This window comes from Phyllobates terribilis, unplaced genomic scaffold (assembly GCF_046119375.1).
Source record: "Phyllobates terribilis strain yellow unplaced genomic scaffold, ASM4611937v1 Scaffold_4__5_contigs__length_816908805, whole genome shotgun sequence".
NCBI classification, from domain to species: Eukaryota; Metazoa; Chordata; class Amphibia; order Anura; family Dendrobatidae; genus Phyllobates; species Phyllobates terribilis.
This window is the reverse complement of record NW_027362764.1, coordinates 63,562,874-63,584,828: the sequence shown is the minus strand read 5'-3', so window position 1 is coordinate 63,584,828 and position 21,955 is coordinate 63,562,874. Positions and strand designations below refer to the sequence as shown.

Below are 21,955 nucleotides of genomic sequence, written 5' to 3'. Positions count from 1 at the left end.
CATAGCCTGGGCATTTTTTCAGATTGATAAAGATGACCCAACTCGTGTTATCTGTAACATTTGTCAGCAAAAGCTAAGTAGAGGCCAAAAAATACATAGTTTGAGTACTTCATGCATGAACCGGCACATGGACATGAAGCATAAGTTGCAGTGGGAAGCTCAGTGTGCTACAATGCGGCCTAGCCGGCCGGGCCATCCGCCGTCTGCCATATCTTGTGCATCCGCGGCCTCTTCATCCTCTGTGACTGGGGGGACAGCAGTCACACCTGTTTTGGGGCGCAGACCTGCCACCTCTTTACCTGCAACAGCCAGCGTGATTGGCAGGTCATCATTTTCTTTGGAGGTGGTAACACCAGCTGATGTTGAGCGCTGTCCGATATCGATAGCACCACCTTTGGATCAAGGCAACCTAACATGTCCGCCTGCATCTTCCTCACAGACCGGCAGTTTGCCGGGGACACCCTTATCAACCCCGTCTAAGCACAATAGCCAGCCCTCGGTCCCTCAGATGTGGACAAGTAAAAGACCATTTCCTCCAAGCCATGAGAAAGCTAAGAGGTTGAATTTCACCATCTGCAAGCTCTTGGCTACAGAAATGCTGCCTTTCCGCCTGGTGGACACAGAGGATTTTCGAGACCTTATGTCCGTCGCAGTGCCCCAGTACCAGATGCCCAGTCGGCACTACTTCTCAAAGAAAGGTGTGCCTGCGCTCCACCAGCATGTCGCACACAACATCACCGCTTCTTTGAGAAACTCTGTGTGTGACAGGCTGCATTTCACCACAGACACTTGAACGAGTAGGCATGGACAGGGGCGTTACATGTCGCTGACTGGGCACTGGGTAACTATGGTGACAGCAGGACAAGGGGCTGCTGTCCAAGTCTTGCCGTCCCCACGAGTTGTGCGTCAATCCTCTTTACAGCAAAATCCTCTATACAGCAAAATAAGACTTTGCCAGCAATGAATAACCTTGTAAGCCCTCAGAATCCTCCTGGATGGAGAAAGAAGAATGTTGTGAAGAAAAAACGGAGAGTGGTGGTCATGGGGGATTCCCTGTTAAGAGGAACAGAGGCCGCTATCTGCAGACCAGACATAACCTCAAGAGAAATGTGCTGTCTTCCAGGAGCAAAAATTAAAGATGTGTCTGACAGGATATCAAGACTCTTCAGACCTACAGATCACTACCCATTCCTGCTAATACATGTGGGGACAAATGACACCGCAGGAAAGGACCTGGAAACCATCTGCAGTGACTTTGAAGACTTAGGCAAGAAAGTGAAAGAATTGGGAGCGCAGGTGGTCTTCTCATCCATCCTCCCATTGGATGGCCATGGAACAATGAGGTGGAATAAGATTCTACAGGTGAACAACTGGCTACGTCGATGGTGCCATCAACAAGGATTTGGATTTCTGGATCACGGAATGAATTACCTATACGATGGACTACTTGCTAGAGATGGGGTGCACCTTACGAAGACTGGAAAACATGTATTTGGAAGTCGCCTTGCTACACTCATCAGAAGAGCTTTAAACTAGAACAATGTGGGAAGGGAAGCAAAAGGCCAGAAAAAGCCATACAGCTGACAAATACTATTGAGATCTCTGCTACTGGAAGTGGAAAAGAAGAACAAAGACAAAAAAATCTAAATAATAAAAATATGGGAGGAAGAGAAACCAATCACAAACTAAAATGTTTTTATACAAATGCACAAAGCATGGGCAACAAACAAGGAGAATTGGAACTACTAATGCAGGAAAAGGAATATGATGTCATTGGAATCACTGAAACTTGGTGGGACGATACACATGATTGGAATAAAAGGCTAAAAGGATACAACTTATTTGCAAGAAACAGACTTGATAAACGAGGAGGAGTTGTTGCATTGTATGTTAGAAAAGCGTATATCTGCACAGAGATTGAAGCTTCAGAGACTGGGAGTTCTGTGGAAACTGTTTGGGTAAGAATACAAGGAGAGAACAACGAAAAGGACACCATTGTAGGCATTTACTACAGGCCACCTGGGCAAGCTGAAGATATGGATGAACTCTTTATGTATCAAATGACCAAGTTCTCCAAAAAATATGACGTAGTGGTCATGGGAGATTTCAACTATCCAGACATTTGTTGGGAATCTCTCTCAAGTAAAACTAACAGGTCAAGCAAATTCTTATCCTCTCTTGCTGACAACTTTATCTTCCAAAAGGTAGGGGAGAAAACAAGGGGATCTGCTACTTTGGATCTAATCCTTATAAACAGGGAGGAAATGGTTGAGGAGGTAAAGGTGGCTGGGACCCTAGGAGGCAGCGATCATGCTATTATAGAATTTTGGATAACTAGAGGAGGAAGACATGTGAAGACTCAAACTTCAAGGTTAGATTTTAGAAAGGCAGATTTTAAGAGACTCAGAAAGCGAATAGGAGGGATCCAATGGCTGGATATCCTTAAGGACAAAAATGTCCAGGAAGGATGGGAAATTTTTAAAAATGAGATTCTCAAAGCACAATCGTTAACAATCCCGAAAAGTAGGAAGAATGGGAAGCATTTAAGGAAACCAGGATGGATGAACACAGAACTTAAACACATGCTAAAAAGAAAGAAAGAAATGTTTATTAAATGGAAAGAGGGAGGCATATCTAAAGAAGATTATAATGCAGTCTGCAGATCCTGCAGGGCACGTATCAGGTTAGCCAAAGCTGACAATGAATTAAGGCTTGCAAGAGATGTCAAAAGCAATAAAAAAGGATTTTGGGGGTATGTCAAAAGTAAAAGAAAAGTCAAAGATGCTATAGGATTTTTACAGGATGAAAATGGAGAAATGGTAAGAGAGGATGTTGAGAAGGCCGAACTTTTTAATTCCTATTTTGCATCTGTTTTCTCTCAGAAAGAAAATGTAACATCAACTGATCTTCACTGTCCTTTTAAAGGAATAGAGGAATCCAAGTTATCTGTAAACAGAAAGATTGTGAGGGAATATTAAGCTAACATAAATGAGTTCAAGTCTCCAGGTCCAGATGAATTACACCCCAGAGTACTGAAGGAGATCGTAGAAGAAATTTTAGAACCACTTTCCATAATCTTTGAAAATTCTTGGAGAACAGGAGAAGTCCCAGAAGACTGGAGAAGAGCAAATGTTGTTCCTATCTTCAAAAAGGGGAAGAAGGTGGACCCAGGGAACTATAGGCCGGTGAGTCTGACTTCTATACCAGGAAAGATCTTTGAACAAATTATTAAACAACATGTATGTAAGTACATGGATAAGAATGAAGTGATTAACCAGAGTCAGCATGGGTTTGTAACTAACAAGTCATGTCAGACTAACTTAATTTCCTTCTATGACAGAATCACTGACTGGGTGGATCAGGGAAATGCTGTAGATATAGTATATCTTGACTTCAGCAAAGCATTTGACAAAGTATCTCACACCATCCTTATTGAAAAAATGACCAAGTATGCAATGGACCAGGCAACTGTTAGGTGGATTCATAACTGGCTTAGTGATCGGACTCAAAGGGTGGTTGTAAATGGCTTCACATCCAGCTGGATGAATGTCTCAAGTGGGGTACCACAGGGCTCCGTCCTGGGACCTGTATTGTTCAACATCTTTATCAATGATTTAGATGAAGGAATTGAGGGTAAACTGATTAAATTTGCTGATGACACAAAGCTAGGAGGGATAGCTAATACTAGAGAAGAGAGAGAGAGGATTCAAAAAGACCTAAATAAACTGGAGCAGTGGGCAGCAACCAACAGAATGGTTTTTAACAGGGAAAAATGCAAAGTACTACATCTGGGCAATAAAAATGAAAAAAGCATATGCAGAATGGGAGGAATAGAGCTAAGCAACAGTACATGTGAAAAAGACTTAGGTATACTAATAGATCATAGACTGAACATGAGTCAACAGTGTGATGCAGCAGCAAAAAAGGCAAATACAATTCTGGGATGTATTAACAGAAGCATACAGTCTAGATCACGTGAAGTCATTATCGGTCTTTACTCCTCTTTGGTCAGACCTCATCTGGAATACTGTGTACAGTTTTGGGCACCACATTTTAAAAAAGACATAGACAAACTGGAGCAAGTTCAGAGAAGAGCGACCAGAATGGTGACTGGTCTGCAAACCATGTCCTATGAGGAACGGTTGCAGGATTTGGGAATGTTTAGCTTGCAAAAAAGAAGACTGAGAGGAGACTTAATAGCTGTCTACAAATATGTCAAGGGCTGTCACATTGTAGAAGGATCATCTTTATTCTCATTTGCACAAGGAAAGACTAGAAGCAATGGGATGAAACTAAATGGGAGGAGACACAGATTAGATATTAGAAAAAACTTTTTGACAGTTAGGGTGATTAATGAGTGGAACAGGCTGCCACGAGAGGTGGTGAGTTCCCCTTCAATGGACGTCTTCAAACAGAGGCTGGACAGACATCTGTCTGAGATGATCTAGTGAATCCTGCTTTGAGCAGGGGGTTGGACCAGATGACCCAGGAGGTCCCTTCCAACTCTACCATTCTATGATTCTATGATTCTATGATTCTATGTCAAAGTTCCTCCACTGCTTCTGCCTCCTCAACCTCCTCTCGGTCTTCCACCTGCACCCAAAGCCTGTCTGGTCATGCCACAAGCTTTCTAACTGCGCAGAAGGGATCCTGCACACCTCCTTACTATGCTGGCAGTGGGGCTCAATGTCATCAGGCGGTTTTTACTTTGAAATGTCTGGGAAATGTGAGTCACACAGCTGAGGAGTTGTGGTCAGCTCTGGAGAACCAATTTCATGAATGGTTGTCTCCACTGGACCTGAAACCAGGGAAGGCCGTGTGCGACAATGCTGCAAACCTGGGTGCGGCCCTTCGCCGGGGCAATGTCACACACGTGCCTTGTATGGCTCACGTGTTGAACCTGGTTGTCCAGCAATTTTTAGCCCACTATCCCAGACTAGATGGCCTTCTGCAGAGGGCACGGTCGCTGTGTGCTCACTTCCGCCGTTCGCATCCCGCAGCTCAGCGACTTACATCTCTACAGAAGTCGTTGGGCCTGCCACTTCACCGGCTAAAATGCGATGTGCCTACCCGGTGGAATTCAACTCTGCACATGTTGCAGCGACTGTGGCAGCACCGACAAGCCCTGGTGCAATACGTTCTGACGTATAGCCTGGGCCAACGAGATCCGGAGGTGGGGCAAATCACGCTGGAGGAGTGGTCTCAGATCAGGGACCTATGCACCCTTCTGCACAGTTTTGAAATGGCGACGAAGATGTTTAGTGCTGACGATGCCATTATCAGCATGACTATTCCGGTGATTTACATGCTGGAGCACATGTTAAACAGAATTCGGAGTCAGGTGGTGGCACAAGAGGAGGTGGAGGAAGTAGAGGAGGAGGAGTTGTATGCGGAAGGGCTAACATCTGCAAGGTCCAGACGGTTGGCAGCACCAAGGCGGCAGGCATGTGAGGGTGGGGGAGATGGTTTTACCAGGGCGCATGGTAGCAGCCAAACTAGTGAGGAAGGTGCAGGAGCCCAGGAAGAAGTGGAGGACGAACTGATGGAAGACTCATCAGATGAGGGAGACCTTGATCACATTTCTGTTGTGCGAGGTTGGGGGGAGAGGACAGAGGAAGGAAGCATGATTGTTACCTCGCCACCAACACAACAGGGACTTGGTGCTCCTGGATGCGCAACACACATGAGTGCCTTCTTGCTGCACTACCTGCAACATGACCCTCGAATTGTGAGAATTAGAAATAATCCTGACTACTGGGTTGCCACACTGTTAGATCCCCGATACAAAAGTAAAATTTGCAGAAATTATTCCTGCCATAGAAAGGGATGCACGCATGCAGGAGTATCAGCAGAGACTGTTGCAGAATCTTACATGTGCTTTTCCACAAAACACCAGTGGTGCACGTAGTGAATCTCATAGTTCCAACTTGCCAACCGTGGGACCGTCAAGTGTTCAGCACTCAAACCGTAACAGAACCACAGTATCTGCTGGTAACATCAATTTTGCGGAATCATTTCACCACTTTTTTAGCCCATCCTTTGCAAGGCCACAGGAGACAAGAAGTCTGACACATAGTCAACGCCTAGAGACGATGGTACAGGAGTATCTCCAAGTAAACATTGAAGCCATGACTGTGTCACTGGACCCTTGCTCTTTTTGGGCTTCCAATCTGGATAAATGGCCGGAGCTAGCCACTTACGCCTTGGAGATCTTGTCATGCCCCGCAGCCAGCGTTCTGTCTGAACGTGTGTTCAGCGCTGCTGGTGGTGTGCTGACAGATAAGCGCACGCGGCTCTCCACTGATAATGTAGACAGACTCACGTTCATAAAGATGAACAAATCATGGATCCGAAAAGACTTTTCTACCCCTGTGTCATCCTGGGGAGAGTAAAAGCTTGATGATTGGTTAAAATCACCCTACCAACCGTTTTAAGCTTTCAAATTACTAATCATGTTTATCTGTATCTTGACTGGAAAATAATTTGGGCTTTGTAGCAGTGTGCAGCACTGATCCTATTAGGCCATCTATACTAAGCTCCACCAGATTTAAAATTACTAATCATGTTTATCTGTATCTTGACTGGAAAATAATTTGGGCTTTGTAGCAGTGTGCAGCACTGATTCTATTAGGCCATCTATACTAAGCTCCACCAGATTTAAAATTAATAATAATTTTTAGCTGCATCTAGCCCGGAAAATAATTTTGGGGCTCCGAGATGCGCAAGACACATAAGTGCCTTCTTGCTGCACTACCTGCAACATGACCCTCATATTGTCAGAATTCGAAGTAATCATGACTACTGGGTTGCCACACTCTTAGATCCCCCAAACTTTTCGATCAACCTTTTCATTTTAATAAAGACCAAAAAAATGGTCATTTTTGAAATTATAAGCATTAGCAGGTTATTAGAAACTGAAATCAAACAATTTTCAACTCAAAACTTTATTCTAGGTGATGTTACATTTTCACATAGGACCCCTTGTTCGAAAGGAGCTTCTGAACTCTCTCGTCCATTGAATTTGTCAGGTTTTGGATGGTTTCTGCTTCAATTGTTTTGCATGAGGACAGAATACCCTCCCAGAGCTGTTGCTTAGATGTGAACTGCCTCCCGCCATCATAGACACTCCTTTTGATGATGCTCCAGAGGTTCTGAATGGGGTAGAGGTCAGGGGAGCATGGGGGTCACACCATAAGTTTGTCCCCTTTTATGCCCATATCAGCCAGAGATGCAGATGTTTTATGTGCAGCATGAGATGGTGCATTATCATGCAAAAAAATGATCTTGCTGTGAAATACACGGTTCTTCTTCTTGAACCAAGGCAGGAAGTGCTGTTTGAGAAAATCCACATACATTATGGAGTTCATCTTTAGCGCCTTCAGGGATCCTAAAGGGGCCGACAATCTCTCTCCCCATGATTCCAGCCCAAAACATTACTCCACCTCCTCCTTGTTGGCGCTGTAGCCGTGTTTGCGTGGGGTGTCCATCAACCAGCCATCCTCTACTCCATCCATCTGGACCATCGAGCGCTGCACGGCACTCATCCGTGAACAAAACAGTTTTGAAATCAGTCTTCATGTAATGTTTGGCCCACTGGAGCCGTTTCTGCTTGTGTGAAGTGGATAGAGGAGGTCGACAGGATGGCGTATGCACAGCTGCAAACCTCTGAAGGACCCTGCATCTTGTTGTTCGGGGGACGTTGGAGGCACCAGCAGCTTCAAAAACTTGTCTGCTGCTATGACAAGGCTTTTTTGCCGCTGCTCTTTTAACCTGACGTAATTGCCTGTAGGAAAGAGTCCTCAATTTGCCCTTATCAGCACGCACACGTGTGTACTGTGAATCAGCTACATACTTCTTGATTGCCAAGACACTTCATCCTGATCATCGCACAATGTTGATTGTAGTGATGCCTTGACCTAAACACTCCACAATTTGTTGCTTCTCAGCAGCCGACACATCCTTTTTCTTTCCCATTTTGGCAGAAAATGTAGGCTGCTTAATAATGTGGGACAGCCTTCTTAAGTAGTCTTGCCTTTCATTGGACACATCTGCCAAACTAATTAGCACAGGTGTCTGCAATTGCTTACAGTGATATAAAGAGCCCTGACACACATCACCATCAATGAGTTTAACTGACAAACAAACAAATTCTTCCCTTATCACTCCTAAACACTTTTTGCATAATAATTTGGAACACAGTGTACATGTGCTTTTCCACAAAACACCAGTGGTTCACGTAGTGAATCTTACAGTTCTAACTTGCCAACCGTGGTCTGTATGGAGTTGTTCAATAAAGGGCCCAAAATTAAGATAACATAGATGGGAGAGGTCTCTATGAATAGGAATTCCTAAGTATTTGATACCCTGTGAGGGCCAGGCAAAGGGAAAGTTGGACTGGATGGAATCCTATATGGATTTCGGGAGGGAGACATCGAGGGCCTCAGACTTCGCTGCATTGATTTTAAAATTTGACCATGTAACAAAGTGATCTATTTCAGCCATAACAGCATGGATGGATATATGTGATTGAGTGATATATACTAGGACATCATCAGCAAATAGAGAGCACTTGTACTCGGTGCCTCCCACCTCAATCCACCTAATATTGGGGTTATGGCGAATTGATGAGAGCAGGTGCTCCGTCACTAGGATGTATAAGAGAGGGGACAGAGGACATCCCTGCCTTGTCCCATTGGTGATTGTGAAAGGTGATGAAAATGTTCTGATGCACCCCCTGGGCCTTGGGACACCCGGAGCCGGACCCTTTTTGGTGGATGCTGGTGGTTGTAGTCTTCGTGGCGGCGACCCGGTTCCGTGGCTCAGGGCAGTCAAACCAGTGGCGGAACTATTTATGTGGTTTTGATGTTTAAATGTCCGACTACGCCACCCGTGGATTGCGGTCAGAGTGAACCGCCGCTGCAGGGCAGACCGCTGAGGCTGGTGTTGTGGGTGCAGCAGAGCGTAGCATAACTCCCCACGGGAGGAGTATAGCCTCAGGGCAGTGTATGCGGAGGATGGAGGTGATGGTGCAGGGCAGCAGCAGTAACGACACGGAGTCAGTGATGCAGTCCAGGGCCTTTACTCACAGTTCTTATTATCCAGACCACGTCTGCAGGTAACGGCTGCCCACGTCGTACTGTGCTCACCAGGTGAGGGGCTCAGACAACTCCCAGATAACTTTGGAGCGCTTCACAGGACCCCCTTTGTGTGTCCTTTGTCTGGCCTTTCTTACCAACCCTTCTGTCCGGCTGCCTCGGGCCTCCTCTTGGTAAACTTGGCGCCAGTTTCCCTGACCCTATGTGGTGCCTTCCTAGCGGGTGTAGCGAGGGGCTGCGCCACATAAAATGTCACAGCCTCCGGTTTCTAGCTGAGGGTCGTTTCCTGCCTCCACTAGTTTCGGGGACCGGTCTCCCCCTTTGGCCTGACCCCTCCACGCAGGTGGATTCGGGCGTGCGGTGGCGACTCGCCCGTCCGCACCCCTGGGATCCCTTCATTCCTCGTTCCTGGAGCCTTCTCCGCTCCTCTTCCTTCCTTCTCCCTCTTCCAGGCCTGGGCCTCTGTTACTAGGCCCGCCTCCGGAGCAGAGCTCATGCAGAGCCCCTGCTCCCTGCCACTTCTGCTCAGACTTCTCTGCACTGAACTAAGATGGTGCCCACCTTTTATACTCCCTTCTCAATGCACCCAGGAACTGCTTCCTCCCTGCTCCTGCACTACAGGGTTCCCCTTCCTCAGTGTTCCCTCCCCCCACTCCAGCCAGGGACAGGGACTGTCGTGCCCATCTCAGAGGCATATTGGTCGCCCTGCCCCACGGCAATGTGGTGTAATGCATGCAGGTGTCGGGTCCTGATCCACACTCCATCCTTACCTGAGAGTGAGATATCACACCTCTGGGTCAGGTGCAATACCTCTGTAGCAACCGAGCCCTCAGGGTGCTACAGTTCCATTTATCTTCAGCCTAGGTGACTTATTGTGATACAGGGCCGTGATTTTGGCTATAAAAGGGTCCCCTAGACCCCTACCCCAAGCTTTTTAAGAGAATCATATATGGCGTGCCAGGAGACTCTATGGAATGCTTTCTCAGCATCCAACGAGAGTATCTAATTACAAATTTTTAACTGCATCTAGCCCAGGAAATACTTTGTGCCTAGTAGCAGTGTCTGCTAGTCAGCGGATTATCCCGGCTGTTAAGCAAGCTACACCACCTGTAGTTTGGACACTTAATTTTTTCAAAGGAAATGCTTCGGGACCACGGGATACTCAGTGAAGAGCATCAGGAGGCACACCAAGGCATAGGGGCTGGGACTGGCAGTAGGATGCCTTGCGGTGGACAGCCGAGCTCGATCCTTATAAAAGCTTTTTAACTGCAGCAGCTTTAGTGGACGCTACTGGAGCTGGAATTACGCGGCTGCTGGCATGAGACTTGCCCTCCAATAGATCCTTGTAAATGGATTTAAAGTGTATTCATTCAAATTAGAGAGACAATTTAAATTAAAAAGCTTAGAGCTGCCTCCACCACAGGGGGGCTCGCTCGACCCACCAGCGGACAGGCACCAGTATTGGGAGAGGGGGGCTGGCCGTCAGGGTTCACCGCGGCTCTGGCACAAACCCGGCGACACGGAGGTGGCACGGGCAGGAGCGGACTGAACGTGTCGGCTTCTCACTTTTTGGATTTTAGAAGGGCATGACATGCCTATATCTGTGTCTCCCCCTCCTTTTACTCCTCCACCTCTTTTCTTTTCGCATGACTATATGCACTTGTCACTTTTCCATGTGTTAGTTGTGTCTTCTGAGCAGTTTGTCAGCTTTTGGACACCTTTGAAGGTGTTTTCTATGTGTTTCTATGTGTTTTTGTTTGCCTGCCATTGGTTTTAACGGTGTTCGAAGGTGTTCGACGAACAGTTCGACGAACAGTTCGGCGAACACACGGGTGTTCGACGAACTGAACCGAACTCGAACACTACGGGGGTGGCTCAACACTAGTTAGCACAGATCATCAATATATGATTGCTAGGGATCACCTTTCTGGTCTCCTCACAGTTCAATAGTAAAAACAGCGGCTGAACGCTCGGCAGCTGCTTAGTACCAGACACCGCGACGCCATATGCGTGTGGCTGCGCCTGGTAATGCAGCTCAGCCTGTTCAAGTGAATGGTGTAGAGGTGGAGGAGTTCCAATGCAATGGCTCCGCCCCTTTGATCTGCTGATTGTGGAGGTCCCGACTAGAGATTGGTGAATTATTTTCAAATTTAAATTCGCCAGCTTGACCAAATTTTACCAGGAAAGCTGAGAATCGATTGACCGTGACACTCTAGAGTCTCCAAATACGTCACGTGTGATGATTTTCAGCAGCACTATAGCTACACTGCTCAAGCAAGAAACAGCTGCCAGCCCTGGCCCTGCCTCACAGATACAGTGACTCTCCTGCCTCACAGATACAGTGACTCTCCTGCCTCACAGACACAGTGACTCTCCTGCCTCACAGACACAGTGACTCTGCTGCCTCACAGACACAGTGACTCTCCTGCCTCACAGACACAGTGACTCTCCTGCCTCACAGACACAGTGACTCTCCTGCCTCAGAGACGCAGTGACTCTCCTGCCTCACAGACACAGTGACTCTGCTGCCTCACAGACACAGTGACTCTCCTGCCTCACAGACACAGTGACTCTCCTGCCTCACAGACACAGTGACTCTGCTGCCTCACAAACACAGTGACTCTGCTGCCTCACAGACACAGTGACTCTCCTGCCTCACAGATACAGTGACTCTGCTGCCTCACAGACACAGTGACTCTCCTGCCTCACAGACACAGTGACTCTCCTGCCTCACAGACACAGTGACTCTGCTGCCTCACAAACACAGTGACTCTGCTGCCTCACAGACACAGTGACTCTCCTGCCTCACAGATACAGTGACTCTCCTGCCTCACAGATACAGTGACTCTCCTGCCTCACAGACACAGTAACTCTCCTGCCTCACAGACACAGTGACTCTGCTGCCTCACAGACACAGTGACTCTCCTGCCTCACAGACACAGTGACTCTCCTGCCTCACACACACAGTGACTCTCCTGCCTCACAGACACAGTGACTCTCCTGCCTCACAGACACAGTGACTCTGCTGCCTCACAGACACAGTGACTCTCCTGCCTCACAGACACAGTGACTCTCCTGCCTCACAGACACAGTGACTCTCCTGCCTCACAGACACAGTGACTCTCCTGCCTCACAGACGCAGTGACTCTCCTGCCTCAGAGACGCAGTGACTCTCCTGCCTCACAGACACAGTGACTCTCCTGCCTCACAGACACAGTGACTCTCCTGCCTCACAGACACAGTGACTCTCCTGCCTCACAGACACAGTGACTCTCCTGCCTCACAGACGCAGTGACTCTCCTGCCTCAGAGACGCAGTGACTCTCCTGCCTCACAGACGCAGTGACTCTCCTGCCTCACAGACACAGTGACTCTCCTGCCTCACAGACACAGTGACTCTCCTGCCTCACAGACACAGTGACTCTCCTGCCTCACAGACGCAGTGACTCTCCTGCCTCACAGACACAGTGACTCTCCTGCCTCACAGACATAGTGACTCTCCTGCCTCACAGACACAGTGACTCTCCTGCCTCACAGACACAGTGACTCTCCTGCCTCACAGACACAGTGACTCTACTGCCTCACAGACACAGTGACTCTCATGCCTCACAGACACAGTGACTATCCTGCCTCACAGACACAGTGACTCTCCTGCCTCACAGACACAGTGACTCTCCTGCCTCACAGACGCAGTGATTCTCCTGCCTCAGAGACGCAGTGACTCTCCTGCCTCACAGACACAGTGACTCTCCTGCCTCACATACACAGTGACTCTCCTGCCTCACAGACACAGTGACTCTCCTGCCTCACAGACGCAGTGACTCTCCTGCCTCACAGACACAGTGACTCTCCTGCCTCACAGACACAGTGACTCTCCTGCCTCACAGACACAGTGACTCTCCTGCCTCACAGACACAGTGACTCTACTGCCTCACAGACACAGTGACTCTCATGCCTCACAGACACAGTGACTCTCCTGCCTCACAGACACAGTGGACTCTCCTGCCTCACAGACACAATGACTCTCCTGCCTCACAGACACCGTGACTCTCCTGCCTCACAGACACCGTGACTCTCCTGCCTCACAGACACAGTGACTCTACTGCCTCACAGACACAGTGACTCTCATGCCTCACAGAGACAGTGACTTTACTGTCTCTTTCTATCTCTCTTAATCTATTAAATTATCTATTATCGCTCTATTAAAGGGAATCTGTCACCCCCTGGGACCTATCAGACCACTAATAAAAAGCAATTTCACAGCCACAAGACCACTAATATGGGACACACAGGTAAGTATAGATTCACATTTCTATCACCTGTATGCCCATATTAAAGGTCTGAGGTCCCAGGGGGTGACAGATTTCCTTTAAATCTGTCTAATTCTCTTTTCCTCATTGCTGTCAAACACTATCTGTAGAGTTTCTTCAATTTTTTGGGGGCTTTCTCTCCCTATTTTTATTGCTGAGCTTTAAGCCCTGATATTCTTTCACTATCTATCATAACAAAACTCATGCTGCATTTCCTGCTTAAGCTTTTATACTGGCTATGATTGTTCCTCCTGATTAACTGTGCTATACCATGTGATGTGAAAGCCGCAAGGCATCATGGGAAAGAATGCTCGGCCAAGAGTGAGATCACCTGATCCCTCTCTGGCTGATTCAATCTTCTGCAATGTGTAAAATGGCAATGTCCATTTTATGGCATCACACATTGTTCAAGTTGGCTGAAATCAGTGAGTTCATAAAAACTTTAGTCCCAACTCATCATATTGAACAGTACAGGTCTGTCCTAGGATAGGCCATCGATTTAAAGGGCATCTGTCACCAAATTTTTGCTACCCCATCTGAGAGCGGCATGATGTAGGAGCTGAGTAGCCGATCCAGTGGTGTATCACTTACTGGGCTGCTTGCTGCAGTTGTATTTAGAAACTGTTGCAGATATAACAGTTCTCTGAATACTGAGCTCTGTATAACCACGCCCACTCTATTGATTGGTTTCTTTCTGTGTCCACAGTGCATACACAGAAAGCTGCAGTGGTGGGGGCATGGTTAGACTACCTGGTAGCAGGTTTACTAGTCCTTTAATGATAATCTCCTGCTGATAAAACACTGATTTTATAAAAACTACACTAAGCAATCCAGTAAGTGATACATCACTGGAATCAGGGTCTCTGCCCCTACACACAGCTGCTCTCAGATTTAGATTTCCTTTAAAGTCCCGGATATAGTCTGATATTAACAGAGGTGAAATTACTTTTGTAGTTCTATCATAGTTTATACTCCAGTCACATCCAAAGCTGCATTCGCTTCCCAATTAGCTTTCAGATTACATGATTATTGCAGTGCTGATCTGTGATGGAGGTGCGATCTACAGACCGAACCTTATAAAGTAGTCTAATGTAGAAGAAGGTTATACTGTCCAGAGTTTGCTGCAGCTTCGAATGTGACTAGAGTATAGAATGTGACACAATCATAGACTTCAATGGGAAGAAAAAGTGATCAAAACTGCATCAAGTGTAGTTTCTGACTTTCCTACTTTGAGCCGGTGACAAACTTGGATCCACGAGCTGAGAAAAACCACAAGATTGAGACGTTCCGAGCCAAGGCCGAAAATAAAAGTTTTTGTTTTCTGTTATGTAAATAAATTAGTAATCTTTAAATAAACACATTCATATCGTTCCGTCCGAGATAATCAATCCCTCATTGCACCGCTCAGATCATCTCATTACATAGACGGTATCTGGAGCCAGCAGCTGGCAGCCTGGCCACGTGAGCCGATCGCTATCCTCCCGCGTCTGCATCACAATGTTATTCATGAGAGTCAACAGCTCGGCGGATCTCGTTACAGCTCCGCTGACAGTTTCCTGGACATCGCTCCTGCTTTGCAATTACAAGATTGTAAACTCCCAGATCGTGGTTTAGAAAAACACCGCAAATTAGGAAATCAAAGGTCGTTATCAACTGGAAATGGAAAAAATGTGACTTCATGGAAGAATAAATTCAAACATCTCAAACTACAGCTCCACTTCTTTAATCTGGAATTTGTAGGATTTGAAAAGTGCCGGATTATCAGATTTTGGATTATGGAATGACGGATAAAAGGAATTTCACTGTAAATAGATGATGAGTAATAATTTGAATTTATTTTTTTTTTAAACAAAGGAATTTCTTGTTTACTTTTCTGTTTCTGGAATCGTAACATTTTTGTATTATATACACACAGAGCTGCACAAATATTTTACAACTTTTGGCATTTTCATTGAAGTTTTTCCCAACTTTGACAAAATGAGTACAACCACAGCGGGATGAGGGCACGGCAGGGATCGTGACTAGGGATGTGCGGACCCGTGGACGTTCAAGGTTCATCGGGTTTGGCCGAACTTTATTCCAAAATTTGGTTCGGGAACGAGAACTTGAACCCGAAACCCTATAAAAGTCAATGGGGATCTGAACTTTGGTGCTGTAAAATGGCTGAGAGATGGTCGTAGTAAGGGAGGGGGCTGCAAAAGGAAGCAAAATTGGAATAAAAGCAGGTCAATTGCCCTTCAAACAAATGTGGATAGGGAAATTAATTAAAATAACATAGAATGAAAAAATAAAATAAATAATAATCTCGAACCAGGAGGCGGGGGTCCAAGTGAAGGAGTGGAGCAGTGCCTTGCATGTAGTTTACTATACTGTATTTTTTTAATAATAAATGGGTAAATCAGAGAATGTGTCAGGGAGTCTTTATTCAAATAAACTTTTTTTTCCTGTGTGTGTCATTTTAATTTTCATTACAGGGTTAGTAATGGGGGTGTCTGATAGACACCTCTCCATTACTAACCCATGGGTTTGATGCCAACTGACATTACAAAGCTGACATCAACCCCATAAACCATTACCCCAATTGCCACTGCACCAGGGCAATCGGGACGAGTCGAGGCTAAGCACCAAAATTGGCACATCTAATGGATGTGCCATTTCTGGTGCAGCTGAGAGCTAGTCTTATTGGGGTGGGAAGGGGCCAATATCCATAGACCTTCCCTGTCTATTAAGATCAGCTCCAACTGTCTGCTTTGCCTTAGTTGGCTATTAAAAATATGGGAGACTCCATGTAATTTTTTTTGGCTCCCCCCATTTTTAATAACCAGCAAAGGCAAAACAAACAGCTGGGGGCTGATACTAATAGGCTGGGAAGATCTATATATATAAGACCAGCTCACAGCTGTCTTCTTTCCCTTGGCTGGTTATTAAAAATAAGAGGACCCCATATTGGTTTTAATTATTTCTTTATTTCTTTTACACTGTTAATCACTTGAGCAGTCTCTATGCTAGTCAGAGCACAATGGCGGCGCCACCCGTGATCCGGTGATTATACAAGCTAGGCCGTGACCGGCCAATCACAGCCATGCCAATTCTTGACATGGCTTTGATGGCTGCGGAAGTGCCCACAGGCTAAAAGCTTGTTGATTGGCTGCGCTGCAGCCTTTCAACAAGCTTTATTAAGCATCCGAACACCGAACAGAAGCACAGACTTCTCACGGATTTCCACGAGAAGTCAGTGTCCGGAGTTCAGCATCGCTCATCCGTAATCGTGACGCCACAGCTCGTCTAACTCATGACAGGCTGAGTTGTTTCTTATGTCCGAAATCTTATTCTTGAGTGGCACGCAAACGTGAACGCCACTTCTCCGACGGTCCTGATTCATGAACGTCTGACTCCAACACGCTCCCTCATCAAGACAACTATGAAAATGATCGATCTTGATGAATCAGGGTTTTATTGTATTGAAAGTAATTATAGAATTTTTCAGATAATTTCCCTTCATTCCTGACACTGGTAGAAGTGGTGAAGTCTGATCATCCTAATAAATCTTCCATTAGTGACAGTCACCCGTGGGACCCCATTGTAGAGATCTATCTGCTCTTGTGACCCCAGCGTCATCATTAAGGTGCGTCCACACATTGTCGACCCCATTTACAATATGCACATTTTCTGGGAAGATTAATGTCTGCGTCTTGCTGTAAAAACATGGCTGATTGTGTGACAGATCGTCTCAAGGTCGACATGTTGGGATAATAATCCTTCTCTGTCACCACTTCCTTCCCTTTAGCTCTGTCGTACGATTTCACGATACGTTATCTAGATATTTCTCAAACCTTCTAAATAGTTTTATCCGCTTCAAACAATTAGGTGTAAAGGTCAGACATCTAGACAATACTCGGCATGTCAAGAAAGAAAATGTACAAAAAGTGCACCATGGCTTGTACCTATACACACTATACTATACCCGTAATCCAGTATTATACTACTAAATAATATATAAATCAACAATCACATTGCAGCTCTACAAAAAAAATCGGATAATTTGATGCAATACTGCAAAATAATCTGGGATCTAACAAGATCAGAACCAAAAGATATACAGTACAGACCAAAAGTTTGGACACACCTTCTCATTTAAAGATTTTTCTGTATTTTCATGACTATGAAAATTGTACATTCACACTGAAGGCATCAAAACTATGAATTATCACATGTGGAATTATATACTTAACAAAAAAGTGTGAAACAACTGAAAATATGTCTGATATTCTAGGTTCTTCAAATTAGCCACCTTTTGCTTTGATGACTGCTTTGCACACTCTTGGCATTCTCTTGATGAGCTTCAAAAGGTAGTCACCGGAAATGGTTTTCACTTCACAGGTGTGCCCTGTCAGGTTTAATAAGTGGGATTTCTTGCCTTATAAATGGGGTTGGGACCATCAGTTGTGTTGTGCAGAAGTCTGGTGGATACACAGCTGATAGTTCTACTGAATAGACTGTTAGAATTTGTATTATGGCAAGAAAAGAGCAGCTAAGCAAAGAAAAACGAGTGGCCATCATTACTTTAAGAAATGAAGGTCAGTCAGTGCGAAAAATTGGGAAAACTTTGAAAGTGTCCCCAAGTGCAGTTGCAAAAACCATCAAGCGCTACAAAGAAACTGGCTCACATAAGGACCGCCCCAGGAAAGCAAGACCAAGAGTCACCTCTGCTTCTGAGGATAAGTTTATCCGAGTCACCAGCCTCAGAAATCGCAGGTTAACAGCAGCTCAGATTAGAGACCAGGTCAATGCCAGACAGAGTTCTAGCAGCAGACATATCTCTTCAACAACTGTTAAGAGGAGACTTTGTGCAGCAGGCCTTCATGGTAAAATAGCTGCTAGGAAACCACTGCTAAGGACAGGCAACAAGCAGAAGAGACTTGTTTGGGCTAAAGAACACAAGGAATGGACATTAGACCAGTGGAAATCTGTGCTTTGGTCTGATGAGTCCAAATTTGAGATCTTTGGTTCCAACCACCGTGTCTTTGTGCGACGCAGAAAAGGTGAACGGATGGACTCTACATGCCTGGTTCCCACCGTGAAGCAGGGAGGAGGAGGTGAGATGTTGTGGGGGTGCTTTGCTGGTGACACTGTTGGGGATTTATTCAAAATTGAAGGCATACTGAACCAGCATGGCTACCACAGCATCTTGCAGCGGCATGCTATTCCATCCGATTTGCGGTTAGTTGGACCATCATTTATTTTTCAACAGGACAATGACCCCAAACACACCTCCAGGCTGTGTAAGGGCTATTTCACCAAGAAGGAGAGTGATGGGGTGCTACGCCAGATGACCTGGCCTCCACAGTCACCAGACCTGAACCCAATCAAGATGGTTTGGGGTGAGCTGGACCGCAGAGTGAAGGCAAAAGGGCCAACAAGTGCTAAGCATCTCTGGGAACTCCTTCAAGATTATTGGAAGACCATTTCTGGTGACTACCTCTTGAAGCTCATCAAGAGAATGCCAAGAGTGTGCAAAGCAGTCATCAAAGCAAAAGGTGGCTACTTTGAAGAACCTAGAATATAAGACATATTTTCAGTTGTTTCACACTTTTTTGCTAAGTATATAATTCCACATGTGGTAATTCATAGTTTTGATGCCTTCAGTGTGAATGTACAATTTTCATAGTCATGAAAATACAGAAAAGTCTTTAAATGAGAAGGTGTGTCCAAATTTTTGGTCTGTACTTGTAGACTATAGAAGTAAGCAACCTAATCCACAGGATTGGGGATAACCGACCACTAGGACCCTCAGCTATCCCAATATCATGGCTATGGAAAACCAAGAATGGGGCTTTGCATCCCCATCTTGAATGGAAACAAGGTGGTATGCTCATCCTACGCTCCACTCCACTTGGTTGCTCCATAGAGAATGAATGGAGCAGAGGGACCTTCACCTTATTCAAGACATGTCTACTGAGCCCCGTTCTTGGGATGCAAGAGCCCCATTCTCGAGATTTCAGAGCCCCAATATCAGTATCGCTAGGTGTCCCTATGTAAAGGGGATAACTTGTTTTTTTTTGAGAATGACCCTTGAAAGGAGTATTCTCAAGATTGGAAGTTATATCCACCAATCCGGAGAACGTGGGCTCTAAAGAACCTATGAAAAGAGGGGTGGTCAATCATGCTTGACTCATTCTTAATGGGACCACCGGAGAAAGCTGGACGCTGCGCTTGGCTGATCCTTGGCGCTCCCATAAGAATGAATGGAGAGGCAGTAGGCCTGATCGACCACCGGTTTCACACAGGGCACTTCAGATCCTCGGTTCTTTGGATCAGTTGGAGTCTCGATGGTTGGACCCTGATAACTTGGGAACACCAAGTTTGGAAGCAAACAATAGAACTATTATGGTTAATTATGTTTTTTAGCTGTTCTTAAGATATTGAGCGTTGTCTCCCTAAGAAATTTTTTGATAATAGGGGAATCCCTCTAACCCTCTCCGCTTCCCAATAGGATAGCAACACTGTCTTTTAGTTGGTTTTGATAAATTTTCCCCCAATTCAATTTTGGACATAACGTGCAACTAGATATTGAAGAACAATGAGTGGTCTTACCTTTTCACAAAAAGATCAAATTTGATGCTGTCAGCACTTTCTAACTTCGAGACCATAAATCGTAAACCAAGCGAGAGCTAAAACAGACCAGAAACCTGTAAGGTCAGGATTTTTTATAATGTAAGTGGCATCATCGGCCGTGCTGGGTAGTGAAGACACAGTAATAACATATTTTCTATTAATGAATTAGGTTGAATTCATACATTCATTTTTTCATTCTTTTAATTTCATTCACTTTTAAAAAATAGTCTATATTAAAAATATCCTGCAATTTTCTGTCTGCGACTCCAATGTAAACTCTGTAGACATCTCCGTAGTAACAGACAACAAACAAACTCTGTGTAGTCGGATCCTGCAGTACTTCCCCAATTCTTGCTAATTTTTCAATTTTAGATTAGAGAAAATTAGGGGACATATAGTCTATTTGAACATGGAATCTTTTTGCTGAATTTTTGCAGCAGAATCTGAGTGGAAACCCTAAGTTTTTGAGGCGTTTTGAGAGGTGGAGGAGGAGCGTTTCTGATCAGTTTCCTCTCAGAGGCTATGTGCACACTGAGTCTTTATACTGAGTTTTCAGAGCAGAAACTGAGCAGTACTTCCAAGGTTTTGATGAGTTTTTGCATTTTTGATGAGGATTTGGAGAGTCTCTGCTCAATTTTCACTTCAAAAACCTCTTAAAAATCACTCTATGTGCACATAGCCGAAAAAGGAATAGGACTACTTGCTTTTTACTATGGAGATTCATAGGTCTACATATAAGAGTTGTAGACTCAAAATGGTAACATATTTGCAATAAATATTTTTTGCAAAGTAACTTAAATTTTCAAATGAGATGCTTTGTGGTTTTTACTTTTTTTTTTCACCATTTTTTTTCTGTGTGGTTTTGAAGTTACACTGAATTCGTTATGAAAAAAAGCTGAAAAAATGCATAAAAAATGACATAAAAAAGTATTCGTAAGAGCTGGTTCAGTGTAATAGTGTCTTAAAGATAAGATAAGATAAGATAAGATAAGATATACTTTATTTATCCCGGAGGAAATTGCGGTATCACAGCAGCAGAACACAGATCTCGAACATGACACATATGATAACATAACATTTGGCATGCTTTAGACATTGCTTTTCAGACATTTGTTAAACACCCCCATAGCTGTTGGAACAAACGATCTCCTGTATTTTTCCTTTTTACACCTTAGTTGTATTAGGCGATTGCTGAATGTGCTCTTCTGTTTCGCAAACAGTTCATAAAGCGGGTGTGTGTTGTTGCCCATTATAGCTCTGCACTTCTTCTTAATCCTATCCTCTACCACCTCTTCAAAAGTCCCAAGCTGTAGGCCCACCGTCGCGCTAGCCTTCTTTATAAGTTTGTTGAGCTTGTTAGCGTCAGCAACACGCACACTGTTACCCCAGCAAATTATTGCCGCAAAGGTGGCACTAGCTACAATGGATTGGTAGAACACCTCAAGCATTTTGCCACACACATTAAAAGACCTTAACTTCCTTAGGAAGTACAATCTACTCATCCCCTTCTTGTAGACCTTCTCCATGTGGCACTTCCAGTCTAGCTTGCTATCCAGGTAAACCCCCAAATATTTGAAACTGTCCACCATCTCCACATCCTGACCGTCAATGGTAACAGGTAGGCATACCTTCTTGCACCTTCCATAGCTCATCACCAACTCCCTGTTTTTCTTAACATTTAGTTCTAGATGGTTAGCCTGGCACCATACTACAAAGTCCGCAACCACCCTTCTATATTCCTCTTCATCCTGGTCCTTCCCAATACCGCCAACTATCACAGAGTCATCCGAGTACTTCTGGAGGTGACAACGGTCTGATTTATACTGAAAGTCAGCTGTGTACAATGTAAAGAGGAATGGCGACAGCACTGTTCCCTGCGGGGCTCCGACACTGCTCAGTACACTATCTGATGTAGCCGTCGCCCACCTAAGAAACT

The 21,955-nt window shown here is 45.2% G+C and overlaps 1 protein-coding gene across 1 annotated transcript in view; it reads right to left on the bottom strand.

Moving 5' to 3' along the window:
* ITGA8 (integrin subunit alpha 8) overlaps nt 1–21,955 on the bottom strand; it is a 244,324-nt gene that overhangs the window by 57,609 nt on the left and 164,760 nt on the right. The window contains exon 22 of the mRNA XM_073677424.1: nt 19,999–20,075. Within this exon, the coding sequence (XP_073533525.1) occupies nt 19,999–20,075 (77 nt within the window). The remainder of the gene's footprint in view (nt 1–19,998; nt 20,076–21,955) is intronic.